This window comes from Protopterus annectens, chromosome 11.part0 (assembly GCF_019279795.1).
Source record: "Protopterus annectens isolate FY-2018-M chromosome 11.part0, PAN1.0, whole genome shotgun sequence".
Lineage (NCBI taxonomy): Eukaryota > Metazoa > Chordata > Ceratodontiformes > Protopteridae > Protopterus > Protopterus annectens.
The window spans coordinates 1,035,828,508-1,035,849,207 of record NC_056745.1 but is presented as its reverse complement, the minus strand read 5'-3'; the positions used below and the strand labels follow the sequence as shown (position 1 = coordinate 1,035,849,207).

General features: G+C 40.4%; 1 protein-coding gene across 3 annotated transcripts in view; it reads right to left on the bottom strand.

Annotated features, from left to right (window-relative positions):
• Nucleotides 1–20,700, bottom strand: part of GRAMD4 (GRAM domain containing 4) — a 2,037,033-nt gene that overhangs the window by 351,138 nt on the left and 1,665,195 nt on the right. For all 3 annotated transcript variants that reach the window (XM_044088380.1, XM_044088381.1, XM_044088383.1), the window contains one exon: nucleotides 14,613–14,661. In XM_044088380.1, the coding sequence (XP_043944315.1) occupies nucleotides 14,613–14,661 (49 nt within the window). The remainder of the gene's footprint in view (nucleotides 1–14,612; nucleotides 14,662–20,700) is intronic.

Below are 20,700 nucleotides of genomic sequence, written 5' to 3'. Positions count from 1 at the left end.
GGCGGGGTAGGTGAGTTAGGGTGCGGGTCAGGTGAGTGTGCGATAGTGACGGACCTTAGGGTTAAGGTAAGTGGATAGATAGTAGTGTATGTACAGTTTAGTGTAGGGTACATGTAGGATTTTAAGTTTGTGTGTGTGGATTGCTGTTTTTTTGGTGTGCTTATGTTGTGTGTGGGTTTCTCGGAAAAGCAAATTTTTTCCCATGGAAAAAAATGGCTGTTCCGGGTGCTCGAGATTTTAAGCTTTCGCTTAAAAAGGGTCAATGAATTAGCGTTCACTTTTCTAAGCATTCGCTAATTTAATATAGAACCAAAAAACCTACACTGTTTCTTTAGTTAAAGTGGTTGATTTTTTTACTGCATTAGATAGTTTCACTTGCTTCTTTTAATTAAACAGGAATTAGTATCATACCTACGTTGCAGACACAGTATACTTGTACTCTGTGTATAGAAGGGAAAAATGTAAATGACAGGGAAAGAACTTTCTATAGAGGATCAATAGGGACAGTAATAAACCAACGAAGTAACAGTTGCAGAAAATGTGTAATCAGCTATGCCAAACATGATGGGAATATGTCATTAACATATTAAGTTGTTTGTTATCTCAATAAATGGGTAGAACCAAAATATCTTCTTACGCAGTAAGGGCCAACAGTAGGCAAACATATACTACACACACTGTGTGTAGAACAGAGAAGAAAAATCATTAAAAGGCCTAAACATGATCTTAATACAGTGGATTATTTCACAAAGTACAGTTTTGTACCCACCATAAATGTAGATGTTCGAGTGCTCATACAGCTGCAGTCATTACAGATGGGTTATCCTGCCGTCAGGCGGATCCTCAGTCGGCCGAATTCCAAAGTCTAGGTCCAGCGTCGGTTGTCGTCGCTTCTTCCCTGACGTCAGTGCGGCAGGGGTATAAAAGAGGCAGCCGACGCCATTTTCTTCAGTTTTTCTTGCCCCAGATGTCAGGTGCCCCCAGAAGGAAGGCAAAACATAATGTTATGCAAACATGCAATATAGATAAATCAAAAAACTGTAGTTGCAAGCAAATACACCATAAAAGAATACCCCAAATAGGTTGTATGATAAAGGTGTTTGTCATAAGGCCTGTCCTAAGAGGGGACGGAGGGGGGGGGGGTAACCTGGACTGCAGCTGTATGAGCACTCGAACATCTACATTTATGGTAGGTACAAAACTGTACTATGTTCATCGTGCATAGAGCTGCAGTCATTACAGATGGGTAGAATCCCAAAGCTAAGTAAGGGTGGTAGGCACTAAGTAGAACTAGGAGGAGCGAGGATGCCCTGCAGGACTGCTGTGGCAAAGCCCACTCTAGATTTTGAGTATAGTGGAAGGTGGTAGTGCTTGGAGAAAGTGTGCACTGAACTCCAAGTAGCTGCTTCCAAAATGTCCTTGGTAGGGACCCCCCTGAGGAAAGCTGCAGAGGTAGCTGCGGCCCTGGTGGAGTGGGATCTGATGTATGCAGGCACAGATTTTCCATGAAATGAATAACAAAAGTGTATGCAGTGGGCTATCCATTTTGAAATTGTCTGTTTGGAAATGGCCTTTCCTTGAGCACCTGTAGCATAGGACACAAAGAGTTGCTCAGATTTCCTGAATGGCTTTGTTCTGTCCAAGTAATAACGAAGTTGTCTGTGAATGTCCTAGGAATGTAGTAGTCTCTCCCCTTTGTTCTGTGGATTTGGATAAAAGGTAGGTAAGTGGATAGTCTGATTCAAAGCTACACTGGATACTACCTTTGGCATGAAGGTAGGGTTGGTTCGTAAGGAAACTCTGCCCTGATGGAAAATTATGAATGGTTGCACAGCCATGAGTGCCTGCAGTTCCGAAACCCTGTGTGCTGAGGTGATAGCCAGAAGGAAGGCTGTTTTCCATGACAAGTATTGTAGCTCTGCTGAAGAAGCCGGCTCAAAGGGAGGCAGGGTCAGCTTTTCCAATATGAAGTTGAGGTCCCAAGCTGGAACTGGTGGTTTCCTTGGGGGTTTTATATTTTTTGCCCCTCTGAGGAACTGCCTTAATAGAGGATGTGAGAATAGAGGAGGGTCTGTGTTGTACTGTGCAGAAATGGCTGAAGCATGGATCTTGATGGAGGAGAAGGAAAGGCCACTATTTAACATCTCAGCTAGGTACTGTAAAATTTGAGGTATATTTATTGCCCAAGGATTCTGGCCCTTTTCTTGATTCCAGGAACAAAATCGTTTCCATTTGGCGGAATAGGTTTTTCTAGTAGAAGGTCTTCTGGCCTCCAAGATGACATCCTGCACCTCCTTGGAGAGGAGAGTCTGTTGGGAAATTAAGGTATTCTCCATGCAGCTAGATTTAGGGTTTTGAGCTGGCTGTGAAGGGTTTTGTAGTTGTGCTGGGACAACAGAAGAGGGACTAGAGGTAGGATCCATGGTGGGGAGTGTGTCAGGCTCTTTAGGAGCGGATACCAGTGTTGTCGTGGCCAGTCTGGAGCAATGAGAACCATTTGTGGCCTCTCTGCTCTGGCTTTTAATAGAACTTTGGTCAGTCGAGGAAGAGGCGGGAAGGCATAGACTGTCAATGTTGTCCAATTGAAAGAGAGTGCGTCCACTTTCCAGGCCTGTGGATGATAGGTCCTTGAACAAAATTTTTTCAACTGGTAATTTCTGTGGGTAGCAAATAGATCTATGTCTGGCTGTCCCCATGCCTGAGTTATCTTTGAGAAAACTTAAGGATGCAACTTCCATTCGTGTGGATCTGTCATATTTCTGTTTAGGTTGTCTGCCAGTGTGTTTTCCTTCCCTGGCAGGAATTGTGCCTGTAGTTGGATTTGCAATTCCAGTGCTGTGTTCCAAAGGGTCATGGCTTGCCTGCACAGAGGGTATGAATGAGTTCCCCCTTGTTTATGTACCACATGACTGTGGTGTTGTCTGTCCTTATCAATAGCTGGCCTGGATGCAGTAGGTCTTTGAAGGTCATAAGAGCATTTTGCACGGCCAGCATCTCCTTTTGGTTGATGTGTAGGTGCTTCTCTTTTTGGGACCATTTTCCCTGAATGCACTGATCTGCCATGTGTGCTCCCCAGGCGTAGTCTGAGGTGTCCGTTGATGATTTGAGTTGCTTGAGGTATACAGAAAGGGAGACCTGTGTTTCTTTGGCATGCTTGAGCCCACCACAAAAATTCCTTTTGAAGGCATGGAATGAGTGGTATAATTGTTTCCAAGCTGTGGCTGTGTTGAGACCATAAGTTTTTTAGGTACCATTGTAGTTTCCTCATATGCAGCTTTGCACATGGGATTAGTAGGATGCAAGATGCCATGAATCCCAGAGCCTGCAGGACTTTCCTTGCAGTTAGTCTGGTGAAAGTTGCCATTTTGCTGAAGTATTGAGACAGTTGCCCTTGTTTGTCTGGCGTGAGGTATGCCATCTGGGTGGTTGTATTTAAGCTGGCACCCAGGAAAATTATCTGTTGAGAAGGTATTAGTTTTGATTTCTTTTTGTTCACTGTGTATCCCAGGAAGTTTAACAGTTTTATTACAAATGCCAGATGCTGCAATAGAATGTCCTTGCTGTCCGCTTGGATCAGGCAGTCGTCCAGATATGGGTAGATTTGTATTCCTTGTAGTCTGCAGAAGGCAATTACTGATGCCAGGCATTTCGTAAACACTCTGGGCGCAGTAGATAAGCCAAAGGGCAATGCAGAGAATTGGCAATGGGTTGAACCTGCAAGAAATCTGAGGTATCTTCTGCAATCCTGTCTGATAGGGACATGCAGGTATGCCTCCTTGAGGTCCAATGTTACCAGCCAAGACTCCTTGGCCCAGCATGGGAAGAAGCTGCTGTAATGTGAGCATCTTGAATTTTGGCACCTGAAGATATGTGTTTAGGATGGAAAGGTCTAAGATAGGTCTCCAATCTTTGCTATTCCTTGGTACCAGGAATAGTCTGGAATAAAAACCTTGATCTTGTTCTTTTGCAGGTACCTCTTGAATTGCTTTCATATCCATGAGAGCGGAAATTTGTCTTTGTGCCTCTGCCCTTTGATTTTGTGGCAGGTTTGGCATGCCTCTCATTTTTGGAAGGGTGTGAAAGTGGAACCTGTAGCCTCTGTCTATAATGTCCAGAATCCATTTGTCTTTTGTAACAATATGCCAGTTTTTTGAAAATAATGCCAGTTTTCCGCCCAAAGGTGCTGCCATTAAAGCTTTGCTTGGCAGACATAGGGGGAAGTCATTGTGTCTGTTTTCTAAATGACTGTGATCTATCTTCTCCACCTCTTGGGGTTGGTGCTTGCCACTGTCTTGCTCTGTAAGATCCTTGAGGTTGTCCTCTACCCCTTGGGTGTCTGTATCTGCCCCTTTGAGGTCTGTCCGTGGCTGGAAAGGACCAATTTTTTGAAGGCCAGTTTCTGCTGAAGCGTGGAGGTTGTACCTGCAGGAAATCTTTCACTGTTTGCATAGATTTCGCTTTTTCCTCCATTTTCTTTAGTACCTCCTCAGCTTTAACACCAAACAATACATCTTTTGAAGTGGTGCATCTAATAACTTTGCTTTGACATGATCTGGTAAGGTTTGCTCTTTGAGCCAAGCATGTCTACGTATAACAGACCCCGTGACAGCAGCTCTACATGAGGCCTCTAAAGCATCAAAACCACACTGCAAGGTATGTTTACCTACTTGCTCTGCACCATGCAACAAATCCTGCAACTCTTTCAAATCTGGTTGTTCTGTTTGTGTCATTTTGCTTTTTAACTGGGATAACAAAAACTGTTGGTACTTTAACATATGGAATTGACAGTTTAATGCCCTCATGGCTAAAGTGGCAGATGTGTACACCTTTTTCCCCCACCTTTCTAATGCTCTGGAATCTCTCTCTGAAGGTAAAGAGTTTTTAGCAGTAGAGACCTTTATTCCCTTGGGACCCTGTGAAATAGTTTCTGGGTCAGCAGTATGGCTTTTATAAAGGAACTGGTGGGAATCAGGGACCCGGTAATACCTGTCTGGTTTAACAGGGGCTTGAGGTAAAGAATCTGGATTAAGGCTGGCTTCTGCGTACACATCCTCCAAAATATCTAAAACAGGGGGGATAGCCAGGGGCCTATGCTGGGGGAGCAGTAGAAATTCCCTGAGCCTTTTCTTGGAATCTGAGTAATCTTGGCCTTCCCAGTGGAAGTGTTCCCTCAATGTATGCAGGGTTTCCCCAAAAGAGTAGTCCTCAGGGGGGGGAGACAGAGGGAATAGACTCCTCAGCATCAGAGTCTTCGAAAGGGGAATAGGCATAATCCTGGTCCTCAGAATGTTCTGAGGTAATAGAAGCCTGGTCTGAGGAAGGGTAGTCTTCCTCCAATCTGGGTCTTTTGTCAGTGGGGGGTTGGGAACCCCTGATGAGAGTTATCAAATCCTCAGCCATTTTAAGCATCTGCTTTTTAGGCATGGGGCCTTGAGAGGAGGTCTGAGGACCCTGTTTTTTTAGTTTTCATGGCTGCTTCAGATTTAGTGAAGGATTTAATAGAGAAGGTGGAAGGCCTGAAGACGCCTTCAGAAATGGCAGGCCTGACTAAGTTTTGAGTTTCCCCACCAAGAGTGGCGTCGGTATCTGCAGTAGGAATGGAGACCGAGGAGCCTGCGACCTTGGGTACTGAAGTCACCGGTAAAATAGTTTCATCGGTATTCAGGGGCTGCGTAGGTGCCTCGCTGAGAACCGGAGAACCGGTAGTCGGCCTAAACGTGGTCTCAGTACTCTGTGCGGACCTCGGATGTCGGTCCTTATCTTTGCGTCTTTTGCTTAAAACTGGTGTCGGTGTATCCGACGACATGATATAATTAAATTTTTTGCCAAAATAATGAAGGGCAAACTCCGCCCGGCGCTTAACAGTGCGCTTGTTGAACCTAGCGCAAAAATGGCAGGCCGAGACATCGTGGTCTGGGCCTAAGCAAGGTATACAGAAAGAGTGGAAATCCTTATGTGGTATTTGCTTCCCACAAGAAATGCAATTATTATCTTTGTCTGACATCTGTCTGAGGCAAGAAAAGTTTCCCCAACGGGGTACTTAGCTTTAAAGAAGACTTTGGCTGAAATACTTTCGTAAATCTCAGGAGCTGGCCGACTGGCACTTGCGAACTGCTTCTGCTTCGGGCACCGCGCGGCAAGAAAGACTGGAGAAAATGGCGTTGGCTGCCTCTTTTATACCCCTGCCGCACTGACGTCAGGGAAGAAGCGACAACAACCGACGCCGGACCTAGACTTTGGAATTCGGCCGATCGAGGACCCACCTGACGGCAGGATAACCCATCTGTAATGACTGCAGCTGTATGCACGATGAACATCAGCACAATTCACTGCATTCCACATCCACTCAAGCAATCAAGAATTAACCTGTATGATGTTTCATGTAACATACAATTATAAATGTTAAAAAATTAAGTTGTACTACCTTTATGCTTATTCTACCAATAAGATAAGTCTGCAAATCTCATTAAATAATGCAAAATGAGGTTTTCTAACCAACAACTGAAGGGAGTGCATATTCTACACGTGAGGAGAAAGTACAAAATTGATAAAATCAAAACTCACTGTTCATCTACAGGCTGTTAGGAGAAATGCATGTGACTGAGGAGTACAACCAGATTGAAGATGCCGAGAAATTTCCTTGGGGAAGGCAAGGGTTCTGCATCTAAGTGATCAGCTTACAGAGTATTGAGTAGGGTGAGCAGTCTTCATGCTCCTTAGGAAGGGACCAACTAATACCTACAAGACTTGAATGTGTGTTCCTTGCATATACCTGCATAAATACATTTTCATCTATAACAAATGATGCTTATACAGGGAAGTTGCATGAATGGGAAAGCCCATAATCCATCAGGATAATGAATCCCCCAAGTCTAGTGGCTTCAGTGGCTCTAAGACATAAGAACCGTTCTATTCTCTGTCACCTAACTCCAAAGCTACCAGCACAGCCTAGATGAGCATTAAATAATGTCTGAATAAATGACAATGGTGTATCTGGCTAAGTATTTTAATGACTGAATAGCCTCTAGACCTGTCTCATTACAAGTGGAAGATGCTTGGGATTGGAAATCAGCAGCAGCAAGGTTAGGCAAGTTGCCATGGATTAGTCCTTTCTAACAAACGGCATACAACTAATACATAACACACATCAAGTCAATGATAGGTATGAAGGGTAAGGTCTTCAGCATAACAAGATACTAATGGCCAAATTCAGGTTATTAATAAATATTACTAAAAGGAAATGTCCAATAAATTGGCCTTGTACAGTAAGAAGATTTTGTTTTCAAAGATCACACCAAGTTAGTAGTTCTAGATCCACACAGCCGGACCATTTAAGAAAACAAATTTCTGAGCTCAAATAAAAAGAAAATGTCCACCAAATCAATTCAAACATTTTCTTTAATCCCAGAAATGAAATCCACTTCCAAGATTTGAGATTAGTGAGTTAAAGAGTACTCATGGTTCCAAAGCTAGGACAGAGACTATATAGGTCTCTGCTAAAACAAGCAAAGATATGTGAAAGATTTAGTACTTGTCCCAAATACCGCTTTCCACAATTTTAGAGAAAGACAAGTCAAAAGGGAGCTAAACCTACAAATGTTAAACTACTAGGATTTTTTTTTTAATTTTCATTTACAATTTAACCACATAAATCCAACAGGGACAAATGTCTCTTGTCAGGGATGACCTGAGGTCTGGTTAAGTGACATTACCGCAGTCATACAGAAGATAACTGAAAATTGAAAAACTCAAACCCCAGGTCTACAGGACAAAACCTGTCAGCAGCTCATAGCTTTAAAATGATGCAGAGATCTGAGATCTTCGGATCTCTTGGAGATTACCAAATGAGGAAAAAGGGATTACCAAGACAAGTCTGCAGACAAACAAAAAATAACCAATAAGCAAATAAAAGAAAAAAAATGCCGGAAGAGAAGCACTGAAGTACATGCCCATTTTTTTCTAATCTAGTCAATTTCCAATTCACAAATTATTGGAAATTTATAAATAAAGCTGAAGGAATACTTAATTCCAAAGAAAGTAATGTAAAACAAGACCACCTGCCATAGGAAAATAGAAATGGTAAACAGGTAACTAGTTTGCAATCAAATGTGACAACTTTACAAATGAAACATGCTAGTAAAAGATCTAAATTATGACAGTATTAACAAAACAAAATATGTAACAAGGGAATGCACATACTGCCTAAACCTGGTGTGGTGATGTGTGAGGTAAATGAACCATGCCCTTGTAAGAGTGGTGCACCAAGACCTTTAAAACCATCTTATGAAAGGGTGCAAAACTGAAGACCGAGTTGAATGTAATCCTGGGAGTAAGCCTGTAGAAGCCTATGCCTTCCTTTTCTTGAAATTTGTTCATAACTTCTTTGAACAGCTGATATGGTTTATTCCATGTTCTGAAAAGCATGGACTAATTAATAAACTTTATAATTTTCTCTGGCCTTGTTGTGCTTCTTGTCCATGCTTCACTGGAGCCTAATAGGTTCACAGGTTTATAATACACTAATGACCATCAGGGCCTTTGTAAGCCTAGCCATGCAATCCTACCCAACTGTGTCCCTATGTATCATGAGCTTTTATTAGAAGTACATTAGTTAGGAAGCTTCTAGAGGTTATGTGGCAGGGGGTATGTTAGTTTGGGCATTACTGCCTACCTGTTTATTAGAGCAAGATCTCTGGGGGCCAGACCTGGGTGAATTTCCTAATGCGAGCCATAAGGAAGGTACTGATGCTGATACAGCAGTGTGGCTAGTTTAAATAGAAGTTAAATAAGGCTTGTTTTCTAACAGACTCACAAATTCTAGTGTTACCAATTTCAGACTTTTTTTTAATACAACAAATGCAAGTTTGCATACAATGCATATCCACATTAAAAAAATTATTTGCATTTTCACACAAAAAAATTGAATGAAAATAATTCTTACTGCAGGAGAAGATCCTGTACAGGGTGTGTGGATGAAGAGTAAAATACAGATGAAAAATATTCTGCTCTTAAATTATCATTGCAGCATCTGCAGCTTGATCATTTTGTGAGCAGACCTTATTCAGACTGAAATAATACCCATACACCACAACAAAGCAGTAGAATTTGTATGCATTATTTTGATTAATAAACCTGGAGGTGTCAAGATTAATCCCATGAAGATAATGAACAACAAATAAAGTACAGACTTCATAAAGTTTGGATTACACCATCTCTGATACTGTTTTAGGTTTCATAGTCCTGATACAACCCATTCTCCTACCAGCTGTGAGATCAGAAGACTGAGATTAAACGTAGCACAAAAAAATGGGAATTGCAGGAACAATACATGGAGAATAACGCTTTGGAGGAGGAATGAAATTTAAAAGAAAGCAGGATGGTTGGAAAGTTTATAAGTTATAAGTGATGTACAATGTTTCCAATTAAAATTATGTCAATATGATATGTTTGCATTTATATAAATGTATGACTGTCTATGTCATAAGTGATAATTTAATAAAAGGTGCTGCTTCTTAAAAAAAAAAAAAAAAAAAAAAAAAGTTATACTTACCACAGGTATTCTTTAGTCAGGAAATGTTAAACAATGGGGTACCCCCCCCCCCCCTCCACTGGCTTGAGGCACCCCTAGAATACATTAGACAGTTTGCACTTGAGCTGGTACCAAACAAAAAGTTGTAATGAATCTGAATTCACAACTCTTACAAATTCCTACCATTTCTTCCCAACTGCAGACAAACAGTGCAGTAGCCATTGAACTCTGTAACAATACAGATTTGTGAGATAGTTTAGCATGGACTACAATGCTTTTTTACTGCAATAATACAGGGTTAGGGTGTGGCTTATCAGATATACTTGTGGCTGATGGGGACTTGCCTTGATCGACTTAAAAGGAGAGTAAGCACATCACAATACAGCCCTACACCTATATTATTCACTAACTATATATATATATATATATATATATATATATATATATTTAAATTTACTGACTTTAGTATTTACTTCAGGTAGCTGTGTACAGTAAAAATGTATAAGTGTTTGAGTGTTGTAAAAGTAAATAAGAAAAAAACTCACCACATTAGTAATTTCCTATTTCCTGTAATGTTTTTTTTTTTATGTGTATTCCCCCTTTAGTGAACTCATACAGCACTTATTTTGTTTAAAAGTTTTAGTAATGTATTCTACCTATGTACTGTGCATTATGATGCAGATTTTGTTTGGCCTTTTTACCTAAATACACTTAATCATATATGTTTTTGTTGTATCTGTAAAAAAGTGAGTGAAAGACTTAATTTATGTAGTAAAAAAAAAAAAAAAACATGTTGATGATACAAGTTATGGGATTGTTGTTTTCTGAATATGTTGATCAGTTTGAAATTCTTGTTTAGTCTTTATGTTAAGTAGAGGAAACAACTACTACAGTTAAATGTCTGAATTCTTACCAAGAATTCCTTAGGATGTTCTTCAAAAATTAGAAAAAAAGCACTCCTGACAGTTTCATCGGTCATCTTTCACCCTTCAGGATAGTCTTGATTCAAAATGCGTTAATAGTAAGCAAATGCTTTGAAATCCCTCCCATAATTGACGCTTAGTTTTGAAGATGGTTAGTTTCTTGCTAATGTGTAAATGCCTTTGTTTTTTACTGTTATACATTTTATTAATGTTATAATTCCACCGTAGTGGTTTATGGTTATATAGACGACCCTTTGGGAAAATCACCACTGGCACATATTTGTCAATTCAGTTACGAACACTAGTGGGAAAAATGCTAACTAGCAAACTGATGAGCATGTCTTTCCAGCACTGCTGATTTACTTCTTTTAATATTTTATTATAGTTAGAACTGCTAAATTTAGTGTTGACTTCTTAATTCACCCCTTGCTATTAGTCAGCTGGAGTAAAACTGAAATGCAGTAATGGCAAGCCTTCTCAAATGTCGGTAACACAGTCATTTATTGTATAATATTCTCTGTATTCGTTAATACTGCATCCAATATATTTAACCCGAGAACAGGACATGTTCCTATCTGTTTCAGGTATACTGCTGGTATGGTAAGATACCTCGTTAAATGTAGAATACTGATGTCTGTCGTGTAAAATGTTTTCCTATAGGCATCATATGACATTTTTTATGAAATCAATCTGTGTTCCAACAAAAGCATTTTAGGAGTTGTGGAAGATCAAATAAGAATTTCAGTATTTCCAGCAGTAAAAACATTTGAAAAGATCTCTAAATATGAACAGATGAAATTAAGGTTTGATTTGCTACTTCTTAGGTAGTTTGACATTCCCCCTTGGATTTCCTATGCCTTAAGCCGTACAAATGCTCGATCACCAATAATTATTAAGCCATACCGCAATACTGTTGGAATACAGGCAAAAACTACATCCTTTAAGACATTAAAATAGAACTTTACTGGGAAGAAGACTAAATGTAAACCATCCTGACAGAAATATATAGTGTAATATAGTATTATATAGTAAATATATAGTACCCCCTACATTATGCTCTCAGTTGGCGAAAATCCCAACTTCAGTGGTACTGCCATCTCTACACAGCAAGCTCTTATACTTAACTGGTACACTGCACTATTTTATTAACTGTAACTTAGTAATAATTAATCATTCACATTATGTCTTAATTATACTGCGTTACAGACTTGGCATTAGCCAATTTGCTGCTGTTTGGAACTTTTATGCTTATATAATTCTCTGAATTTGGCCTGCGTCATGGCTAAAAATGGTCTCCAAATCAGCCCACTTACTAAATAAATACATACGTGACATCAGACTATGCTACACTGGGTAATATCTACATTCCAAACACAATGGAAAAGAGCAACTTCTGCAAGGCAGGACTTCTTTTGTTTGGATAAATTATTGCTTTCTACTATGGGGCTTCCTTTACAAGGGTAGTGGGCCATTTATGCATTTGGGGATTGGAAGCAAAACAGCCTTCTTTTGCGGGGGGGGGTCATCACTGGGTATTAAAACATAAGTTATTTGGTCCATCTTAACAGCGCTAGGCTGCATCTTCATAGTGCGTAACTCAGGGTGCAGCAATGGTGTCTTTAATTAAATGGATTATCTAACCTGCTTTCTCTACTAACAATGAATCCATAACACATCTGGATAAAGAAATGGAACACAGATTGTAAGTTGCTCTTACTTATGCTGGGGTTGCAGTGCCCATCTGACCATGTTCAAGTGTATGAAACTGCAAAGTTGGGTTACCCCTCTAAATATGGCAACCAAGCATATCAGTGTAGAATATTAACACTAATGGCTTCCAGGATATCAAAGAATATCAATGTTTATGAAAAAGTTTAGTTCAGAAACTGCTGTGTTGTAAGCATACAATTTAGTATCAGCAGAAGTGAAGCATAATTCACACATTTATCATGACTTCATTTACCATTTCAAAGTGCAATATACAGGACACTGTTTCCCACTGATATAGCTTTCGAGAGAGATATATTTTTGGGGCAATCTACCTCACTCAAAGGCAGAAATAATAATTTGATTTAACTAACAATATACACAGATAACTCTACCTATGGCAGGGAATGGGGGAACAAATGAGCAGCTTGACAAGTGGTAAATCATAAACATAGTTATGTCAGGAGACTGCAGTGGGCTTTATCTCGACATAAAACAGCTGTCATTGAATTGCCTGCTGGGTGTTGTGACTGCAATCAAAGTGGCATTACAGTGTTGCACAGTGATCAAACTAGCCATATCCATTTAGGAAGATGCCAGTTCTTAGATCCAAATATTTTCAAGGGCATTTCTACAATATAATATGAACAGTCAAATTAAGATTTGCTGAACACTTAGTTTACTAAGCCGGTAAGTCTAGCTCTAATCCACAGCCACCAATTTAATGCATGTTAGAATGCGCATCCTTCTGTCCTCACCAGCAAAGAACGGGTAGCCCAAAAATCAGATGTCATATCAGAGCCAGAAGAACGGGGAGGTAGTATACACTATTATTTTCAATAATGTTTAAAGAATTGTAAGACAAAATCTAATTAAAACCTTCTCAAAATTAGCTCTGCAGAAGTCAGAAGAGATGCCATGAATGAGCTGCAAAAAGTAAACAATACCACTTTGAGATTTATTAAAGTTCAATTCTGCCCCGTGTTCTAATAAATCGGTATTTCGACAGTCCAAACTACTTAAATACCTCCCAAAAAACTAAAGAAAAAAACTGTATGAAATAGTTTTGACATATGCAGCCAACTGAAACTTATACAGCAGTCTGATCTAGGCTAACTGATGAAAAATATATAAATGAATACAACTTATACAGTTCACACAGATGAGAAACACCAAATCTGAAAGCCCAGTTCTAATTACAACACATTTCCCCATTCAGAAATAGGCACACCCTACAAATAACCATGAACCTAACACTACAACCTAGACCCCAGCTCTAACAGTTTAGAGGTTAGATAATATTTCTACACAGCTTGTATTTTTTTGCAAATATGTATTTTCTCTGTACAAATGAATTTTAGTTGATGGGGAAAGCCAACAGCATGCAACACTTTCCAGTAGTGGTAGCAGCCTTGGCCTTAAATATACAAAGTGTGGGATACTGTGGCAGTTAATGGCTGATATTCTCTGCAACCTACCAAGTTAGATTTGATGTTTTTTTAAATACTGTAAACACTAATCCAAACATTTTTACTAGTTACCAAAAGCCGACTTCCAGCGACTTGAAATCCAAACATATCCATGTATTATATGAAGTAGAAGCACATGTTAAGATTATGCAAAAACTGAAAACTATTTTCCGTCAAGAATTAGAAATATTTATAGTTTCTGGTTGCTGGAAAATGATTAACCGTGTGTATTTGGGTGGTATTACACAGTATGCAAAACATTTCTATTCTGTCTGGCAATGTGCTATTTGTATTCAGGCACTTTTCTGCTCCAATGACAGTGACAAGGTAATCGCCATGCAGTCCAATTTTTATTTTTTTTATATATTTCATGTTAACTTAGGTCTCCACAAATATTTGCATGATGTTTCTTTGAACACTAAAGGGGCATAATAACTGTTGCACAACATATGTAGCTACGGCAGCTAAAATAATAAAATAACGTCTCTGAACTCTTAATAGTACAACCATACCCAGAATGTTTGCAGCAGGATTTTATACAGGAAACAGTATAAGGGGGAGAAGTTTCAATAAAATGACTTCAAACACCATTGGTTATAAATCCTAAACTACAGAATCTTCAACTTTTTGCTAAGCTGTTTTGTGGTTTAATCTACAGTTAGGCATCTACCTTATCATCATTGCCAGTGTTATAATCCTCCACTCAAAAAATTAAGACACCATATTTATTAAGATATTACAGAACATTTTATCTGCTTAAATTTGCAGGCTAAAACACAAGAAACCATAAACTTTGCTATATGAAGACTCCTGTCTTACCATCAACTTGCATCTGTAATTACATCAGCAAGAGTAGTTGGCTATAAAAAAGTAACATTAATTTTCATTCAGAGTGACTTATAAAGCCATTCACTAAACTCATCCACACAGTGGATACAGAGCAAGGTAAATGATGTACTTCATTTGAAGGAAAGCTACACTTACAATTGGCTCAGATACATCAGGCACGATGCTCCACTGAATTCTCCAACCCCTAAAGAAGACAAAAACACAATTAAATGGGGGAAACAGCAAAAGTCAACACTTGCAACCTACTGGGTTACTATACAGTTGCATATAATCCGCATACAAAGTGAAAACATTACACTGCTACAAAGTACTGCTTACAATGACTCACTGAGATGAAGTATACATCTGTGCATACAAGCTACACTTATTTTTTCCAATGCTTATGCATATTGTTATACAAGACTTGCTTAACACCAAGGAAAACCTGATTACACAGAAATAAGCAAAGCATAAAAAACACTCACACACACACACAGGTCATCAACAATCTTTGGATCCTTCATAGGGTGAAAGGCTAAATACAGATCTCCATACAAGAGTCTATAAAAGACTGAGCACAGAAAACCACAGGCTAAGAGTGCTAGCCTGAAGGTCTAAAATCTAGATTCCAAAAATGAGAGGATCCAACACTCAGCTTTGTGATACACCACTGCTAACATTTTTGCTTTCAGAAGTGGCACCTGCGATTCAAACCACGTGGGTTCCGTCAGGCAACCACTTAGCTATCCACTGGACAACATAAGGTTTTACGTTCAGATTCAAAAAGTCTGTCAGTAATGCCATCATGGGGAATAGTGTCAAATGTCTTGGCCAGGTCCATATACGCTGCATAACTTCTATCCTCTGCTTTGGTTACTTTTTCAAAGGAATTAAAGAAGTAGGACATAGGCCATAATCATATCGGTCAGGAAGGAAGGATCCAAGAGCCCTTGTTAAATCACAGATCCTGACTTAAGTAATGCCGTAAGCCTACTGTTATCCAGCCTGGTGATGGTGGTGTACTAAAACATTACTACGGTTAGATGCAGTCTCAGAGAGCTGTAAGGGTTTGGAGTCTGACCCCCTTGTAACTCTTACAAGTATGTTCACGGTCTGTGGGTGTAAAGAGTGAAGGTGGGTGTATTGTGTGAAATAATGTCTGAGGTTTCTTAGTCTTTAGCCTGGAAGGCTTGGGCAACTTTCTGTTAAATTCTGTACTAAGCTGGTTTAGTGGAACTGCTGTGTGTGTGTGCGTATGTACGTTTTGCACTTACCAAATGCATTCTGAGGTGAGAAGACAGCCTCAAAATTAAGTAAATACTTACATACAGCACATACCGGATCATTACAAGGTAGCAATATTGAACTTTCAGTACGCCTCAGTCAGTTATTACAATGTCTCAAAATACTTAGTGCTATCAGGCTGGGTACGGAAGGAGAAAAAAGCTGACAGATTCCATATTAGCAAGTGCAGCTGAAGGGGTATAATAAGACAATCTAGGTTAATAACTTACTTTTGGTATAAGACGGGTGTGGGGGGGTGGGGGGGGTAACTGACTGGACTAGAAAAGGTGATCATATGGACTGTCGTAAAAAAATCACAAATCCAAAAATAAATAAGTAAAGATGGCAGAAATATATAGGATCAAAAATGAAATCTGTAACAAGTGGTAAATTTAAATCAAGCAGAATTACTCAGGTGGCTGATGTGGCTAGTAAAAACAATGACCCTAACCCAATGGATCTGGGTTCAGAAACTGTAATAGCTACAGATAATTTAAATTAGTTTCTTTTGCAGTGACTGTAAAGCAAATTGTGTCAATGCAGTATCAGTAAAGTGGTCAGCAGAGCAATAAATGTATATCACACAGTAACCCTGTACCCTTTGGTGTAGTACTGACAATTACTAGCTTTAAATGCTGAAACACTACAGTAATCAGTAACAAGCAAAAATGCACCACCACCAATGACTAAAAAGTGCAGTCCATAATTGAGATTAGTTAATTTTTTATATACCTAGTATCAGTAACAGGCAACAATGCAGTACTATATTGAATACTGTCAGTAGTGAGCAACAGAATTAAATCAATAAGGCACATTAGTGCAATATTATTTCAACTTAATACCACTACAGTCAGCAAAGCAAAAGGGAACAATACAAAAAGTACAGTTGTGTACACTTACCATAAATGTAGTTGTTCGGGTGTATTCAATGTTACAGTCATTATATTTGGGTTATCTTCTTGCAGGTAAGCCCACAGTCAGCCTGATTAACAAAGTCTTGGGTCCTGCGTCGGTTGCTGTCCCTTCTTCCATGACGTCAGGTTGTCAGGGGTATAAAGCATGCAGCCGACGCCATTACATCAGTTTTTCTTTCCCCAGATGTCAGGTGCCCACCTAATGGGGAGCAATTAAATATAAAAGTACAACGATATACCTCCAACAAAAAAGCAAATACACCAAAAAGGCTTTTAAGCATAGTAAAATAAAGTAGAGGTATAGCCAAAAGAAGTTAGGGGGCTGGAGGGAGGATAACCAGGACTGCAACAGTGAATACACTCGAACATCTACATTTATGGTAAGTGTACACAACTGTACTATGTTCTTCGTGTTTCACTGTTGCAGTCATTAAATTTGGGTAGATTCCCAAAGCTATGGTTGGGAGGAGGAATTTAGATAGCATTAGGACCAGTTATAAGGCCCTGCAAGACTGCAGTGGCAAAGCCAGCTCTGGATTTAGAGAAAATTGGCAAATGATAATGCTTGGTGAAAGTATGTACAGAAGTCCAGGTAGCAGCTTCTATGATGTCCCTGGTAGGGACGTCTCTGAGACAGGCTGTAGAGGTAGATGCAGCCCTGGTGGAGTGAGGTCTGATCCCCTGGGGGATAGGTTTTCCATGGTGCTTATAGCAGAAATTAATGCAATGGTCTATCCATTTAGAAATAGTTTGCTTTGAAATAGCCTTCCCCTCTGCCCCTGCAGCAAATGCTACCAGCAGTTGTTCAGATTTCCTTTGAGGCTTAGTCCTGTCCAAGCAGAATCGAAGTTGTCTGTGCACATCTAAGGAATGCAGTATCCATTCCCCTTTGTTCTGTGGATTGGGAAAGAAGGTTGGCAAATGAATGCGCTGATTAAGAGCCACACTGGATACCACCTTGGGCATGAAGGATGGACTGGTTCTGAGGGACACCCTGTCCGCATGAAAGATGATGAAAGGTTCCACTGCCATAAGGGCCTGTAATTCAGATACCCTTCTAGCTGAAGTGATTGCTAAAAGGAAAGCTGTTTTCCAAGAAAGAAATTTTAAATCTGCAGTAGCAGCTGGCTCGAAAGGAGGCAGAGTGAGTTTCTCCAAAACAAAGTTAAGGTCCCAGGCAGGGGTTGGAACTCTCCTGGGTGGTCTCAAAGTTTTGGCCCCTCTGAGGAAAGTACAGTTGTGTACCTACCATAAATGTAGATGTTCGAGTGTATTCACTGTTGCAGTCATTACACTTGGGTTATCCTGCTGGCAGGCGACCCGCAGTCGGCCCGAGTTCCAAAGTCTTGGTCCGGCGTCAGTTGCTGTCACCTCTTCCCTGACGTCAGTGCGCCAGGGGTATAAAAGTTGCAACCAACGCCATTTTCCTCAGTTTTTCTTGCCCCAGATGTCAGGTGCCCCCAGATAGGAAGGCTGGAAAGGTAAAATTATGCCAAAAAACATGCATATATTACTATAAACATTTCCTTCATCTACAAGCAAATACACCACATAGGTAGTATAGAGATGAGAAGTACAGAAAAGTCCCAGCAATGAAAAAGGGGGATGGTGGGTGGGTAACCTGGACCGCAACAGTGAATACACTTGAACGTCTACATTTATGGTAGGTACACAACTGTACTATGTTCATCGTGTTTCACTGTTGCAGTCATTACACTTGGGTAGAATCCCAAAGCTGAGGTTGGGTGGCTGGGTCTAAATTGGATTTGGAGAGGCTACCAGGTCCTGCAGAACTGCAGTGGCAAAGCCTGCTCTGGATTTAGAGTAGAGAGGTAAGTGGTAGTGCTTGGTGAAAGTGTGCACTGAGCTCCAGGTTGCAGCTTCTAAAATGTCTTTGGCTGGTACGCCTCTGAGGAAAGCTGCTGAAGTGGCTGCTGCTCTGGTAGAATGAGGCCTAATGCCCTTAGGCACTGATTTGCCATGTTGTGCATAACAGAAGCAGATGCAGTGTCCTATCCATTTCGAGATTGTCTGCTTTGTAATAGGCTTTCCTTGTGATCCTGCAGCATATGCTACAAACAGTTGCTCAGTTTTTCTGAAAGCTTTTGTTTTGTCCAAGTAGAATCGTAGCTGTCTGTGTATATCCAAAGCGTGCAGAATTCTCTCCCCTTTATTCTGGGGATTTGGGTAAAAAGTAGGTAAATGAATGGTTTTGTTTAAGGCCACATTGGAGACTACTTTTGGCATGAATGTTGGGTTTGTCCTAAGAGAAACCCTGTCCCGATGAAAAAGGTTCCACAGCCATTAATGCTTGTTAACTCTGAGACTCTTCTTGCTGAAGTTATTGCTAGGAGCAGAGCAGTTTTCCATGACAAGAATTTTAGATCAGCTGTGCTGGCTGGTTCAAAAGGAGGCAGTGTGAGTTTTTCTAAAACAAAATGGAGGTCCCAAGTAGGTACTGGTGCTCTCCTTGGGGGGTCTTATATTTTTTGCCCCTCTGAGGTACTGTCGTAGTAGGGGATGTGAAAAAATAGGAGGTTCCGTATTGTAATGAGCTGAAATGGCAGAGGCATGTATTTTAACAGATGAGAAAGATAAGCCTTTGTCCAGCATCTCAGTTGGGTATTGTAAAATCTGAGGTATATTAGGGTCAAGTGGTTCGAGCCCTTGTGCCTGGTTCCAAGCACAGAATCTCTTCCATTTTTCTGCATAATATTTCCTAGTGCTGGGCCTCCTGGCTTCTAAAATGACATTCATAACGGCTTTAGAGAGAGGTGCAGTCTGAGTGGCTACATTATCTGCCATGCTGCCAGGTTTAAGGTTCTGAGTTGACTGTGCAGAATCTGATTGTTTTGTTGTGTCAGAAGATGAGGAATTTGAGGTAGAAGCCAAGCTGGGCCTTGAGACAAACACTTTAGGATTGGTACCAGTGCTGGCATAGCCAGTCTGGGGCAATCAGGACCATTTTTGGCCTTTCTTGCCTGACTTTTAGTAGCACCTTGGTGAGAAGAGGCATCGGAGGGAAGGCATAGACTGTCAGGCCTTTCCAGCTGAATGACAGAGCATCCACTTTCCATGCTTGAGAGTGATACGTTCTTGTGCAAAATTTCTGTATTTGGTAATTGTGAGGGGAGGCAAAAAGATCTATGTCTGGGCATCCGCATTTCCTCGTTATCATGCTGAACACTTGTGCATTAAGCTTCCATTTGTGAGGATCCATGAGATTTCTGCTTAGTTCGTCTGCCAGTGTATTTTTTGTTCCTGGCAGGAATTGTGCCTGCAGATGTACTTGATAGGTCAGTGCTGTGTTCCACAAAGGCATGGCTTGTCTGCATAGGTGGTAGGAATGTGTGCCCCCCCCCCCTTGCTTGTTTATGTACCACATAACTGTGATATTGTCCGTCTTTATTAATAGTTGTCCTGGATGTATTAGGTCCTTGAAAGCTGTCAGGGCATTCTGTACAGCTAGCATCTCTTTTTTGATTGATGTGAAGATGCATTTGTTCCTTGGGCCACGTGCCCTGAATACATTTTCCTGCCATATGTGCCCCCCAGGCATAATCCGATGCATCCATTGTTATTGTCTGCCTGGCTGTGGGTAAGGTGAAAGGCTGTCCCTTGTTGTGATGACAGGCCTGGGACCACCATCAAAACTCCTGTTGTAGGCAGGGAATTAAAGTTATGATTGTCTCTAGGCTGTGACAATGCTGAGTCCAAACACTTTTTAGATACCATTGTAGTTTCCTCATATGCAGTTTTGCATATGGAATTAGTAGAATGCAGGATGCCATGAAGCCCAGGGCCTGCAGAATTTTTCTTGCAGGGAGCTGGGTTTTTGTTGCCATCATTTGAAAGTAATGAGTCAGTTGCTTTTGTTTGTCTGGCGTGAGATAAGCCATCTGGGCAGTTGTATTTAAGCTTGCACCCAGGAATATTATCTCTTGAGAGGGCACTAGTTTTGATTTATTTTCGTTTACTGTGTACCCTACGCAAATTAGCAATCTTTTTACAAACACCGGATGCTTTAGAAGAATGTCCTTGCTCTC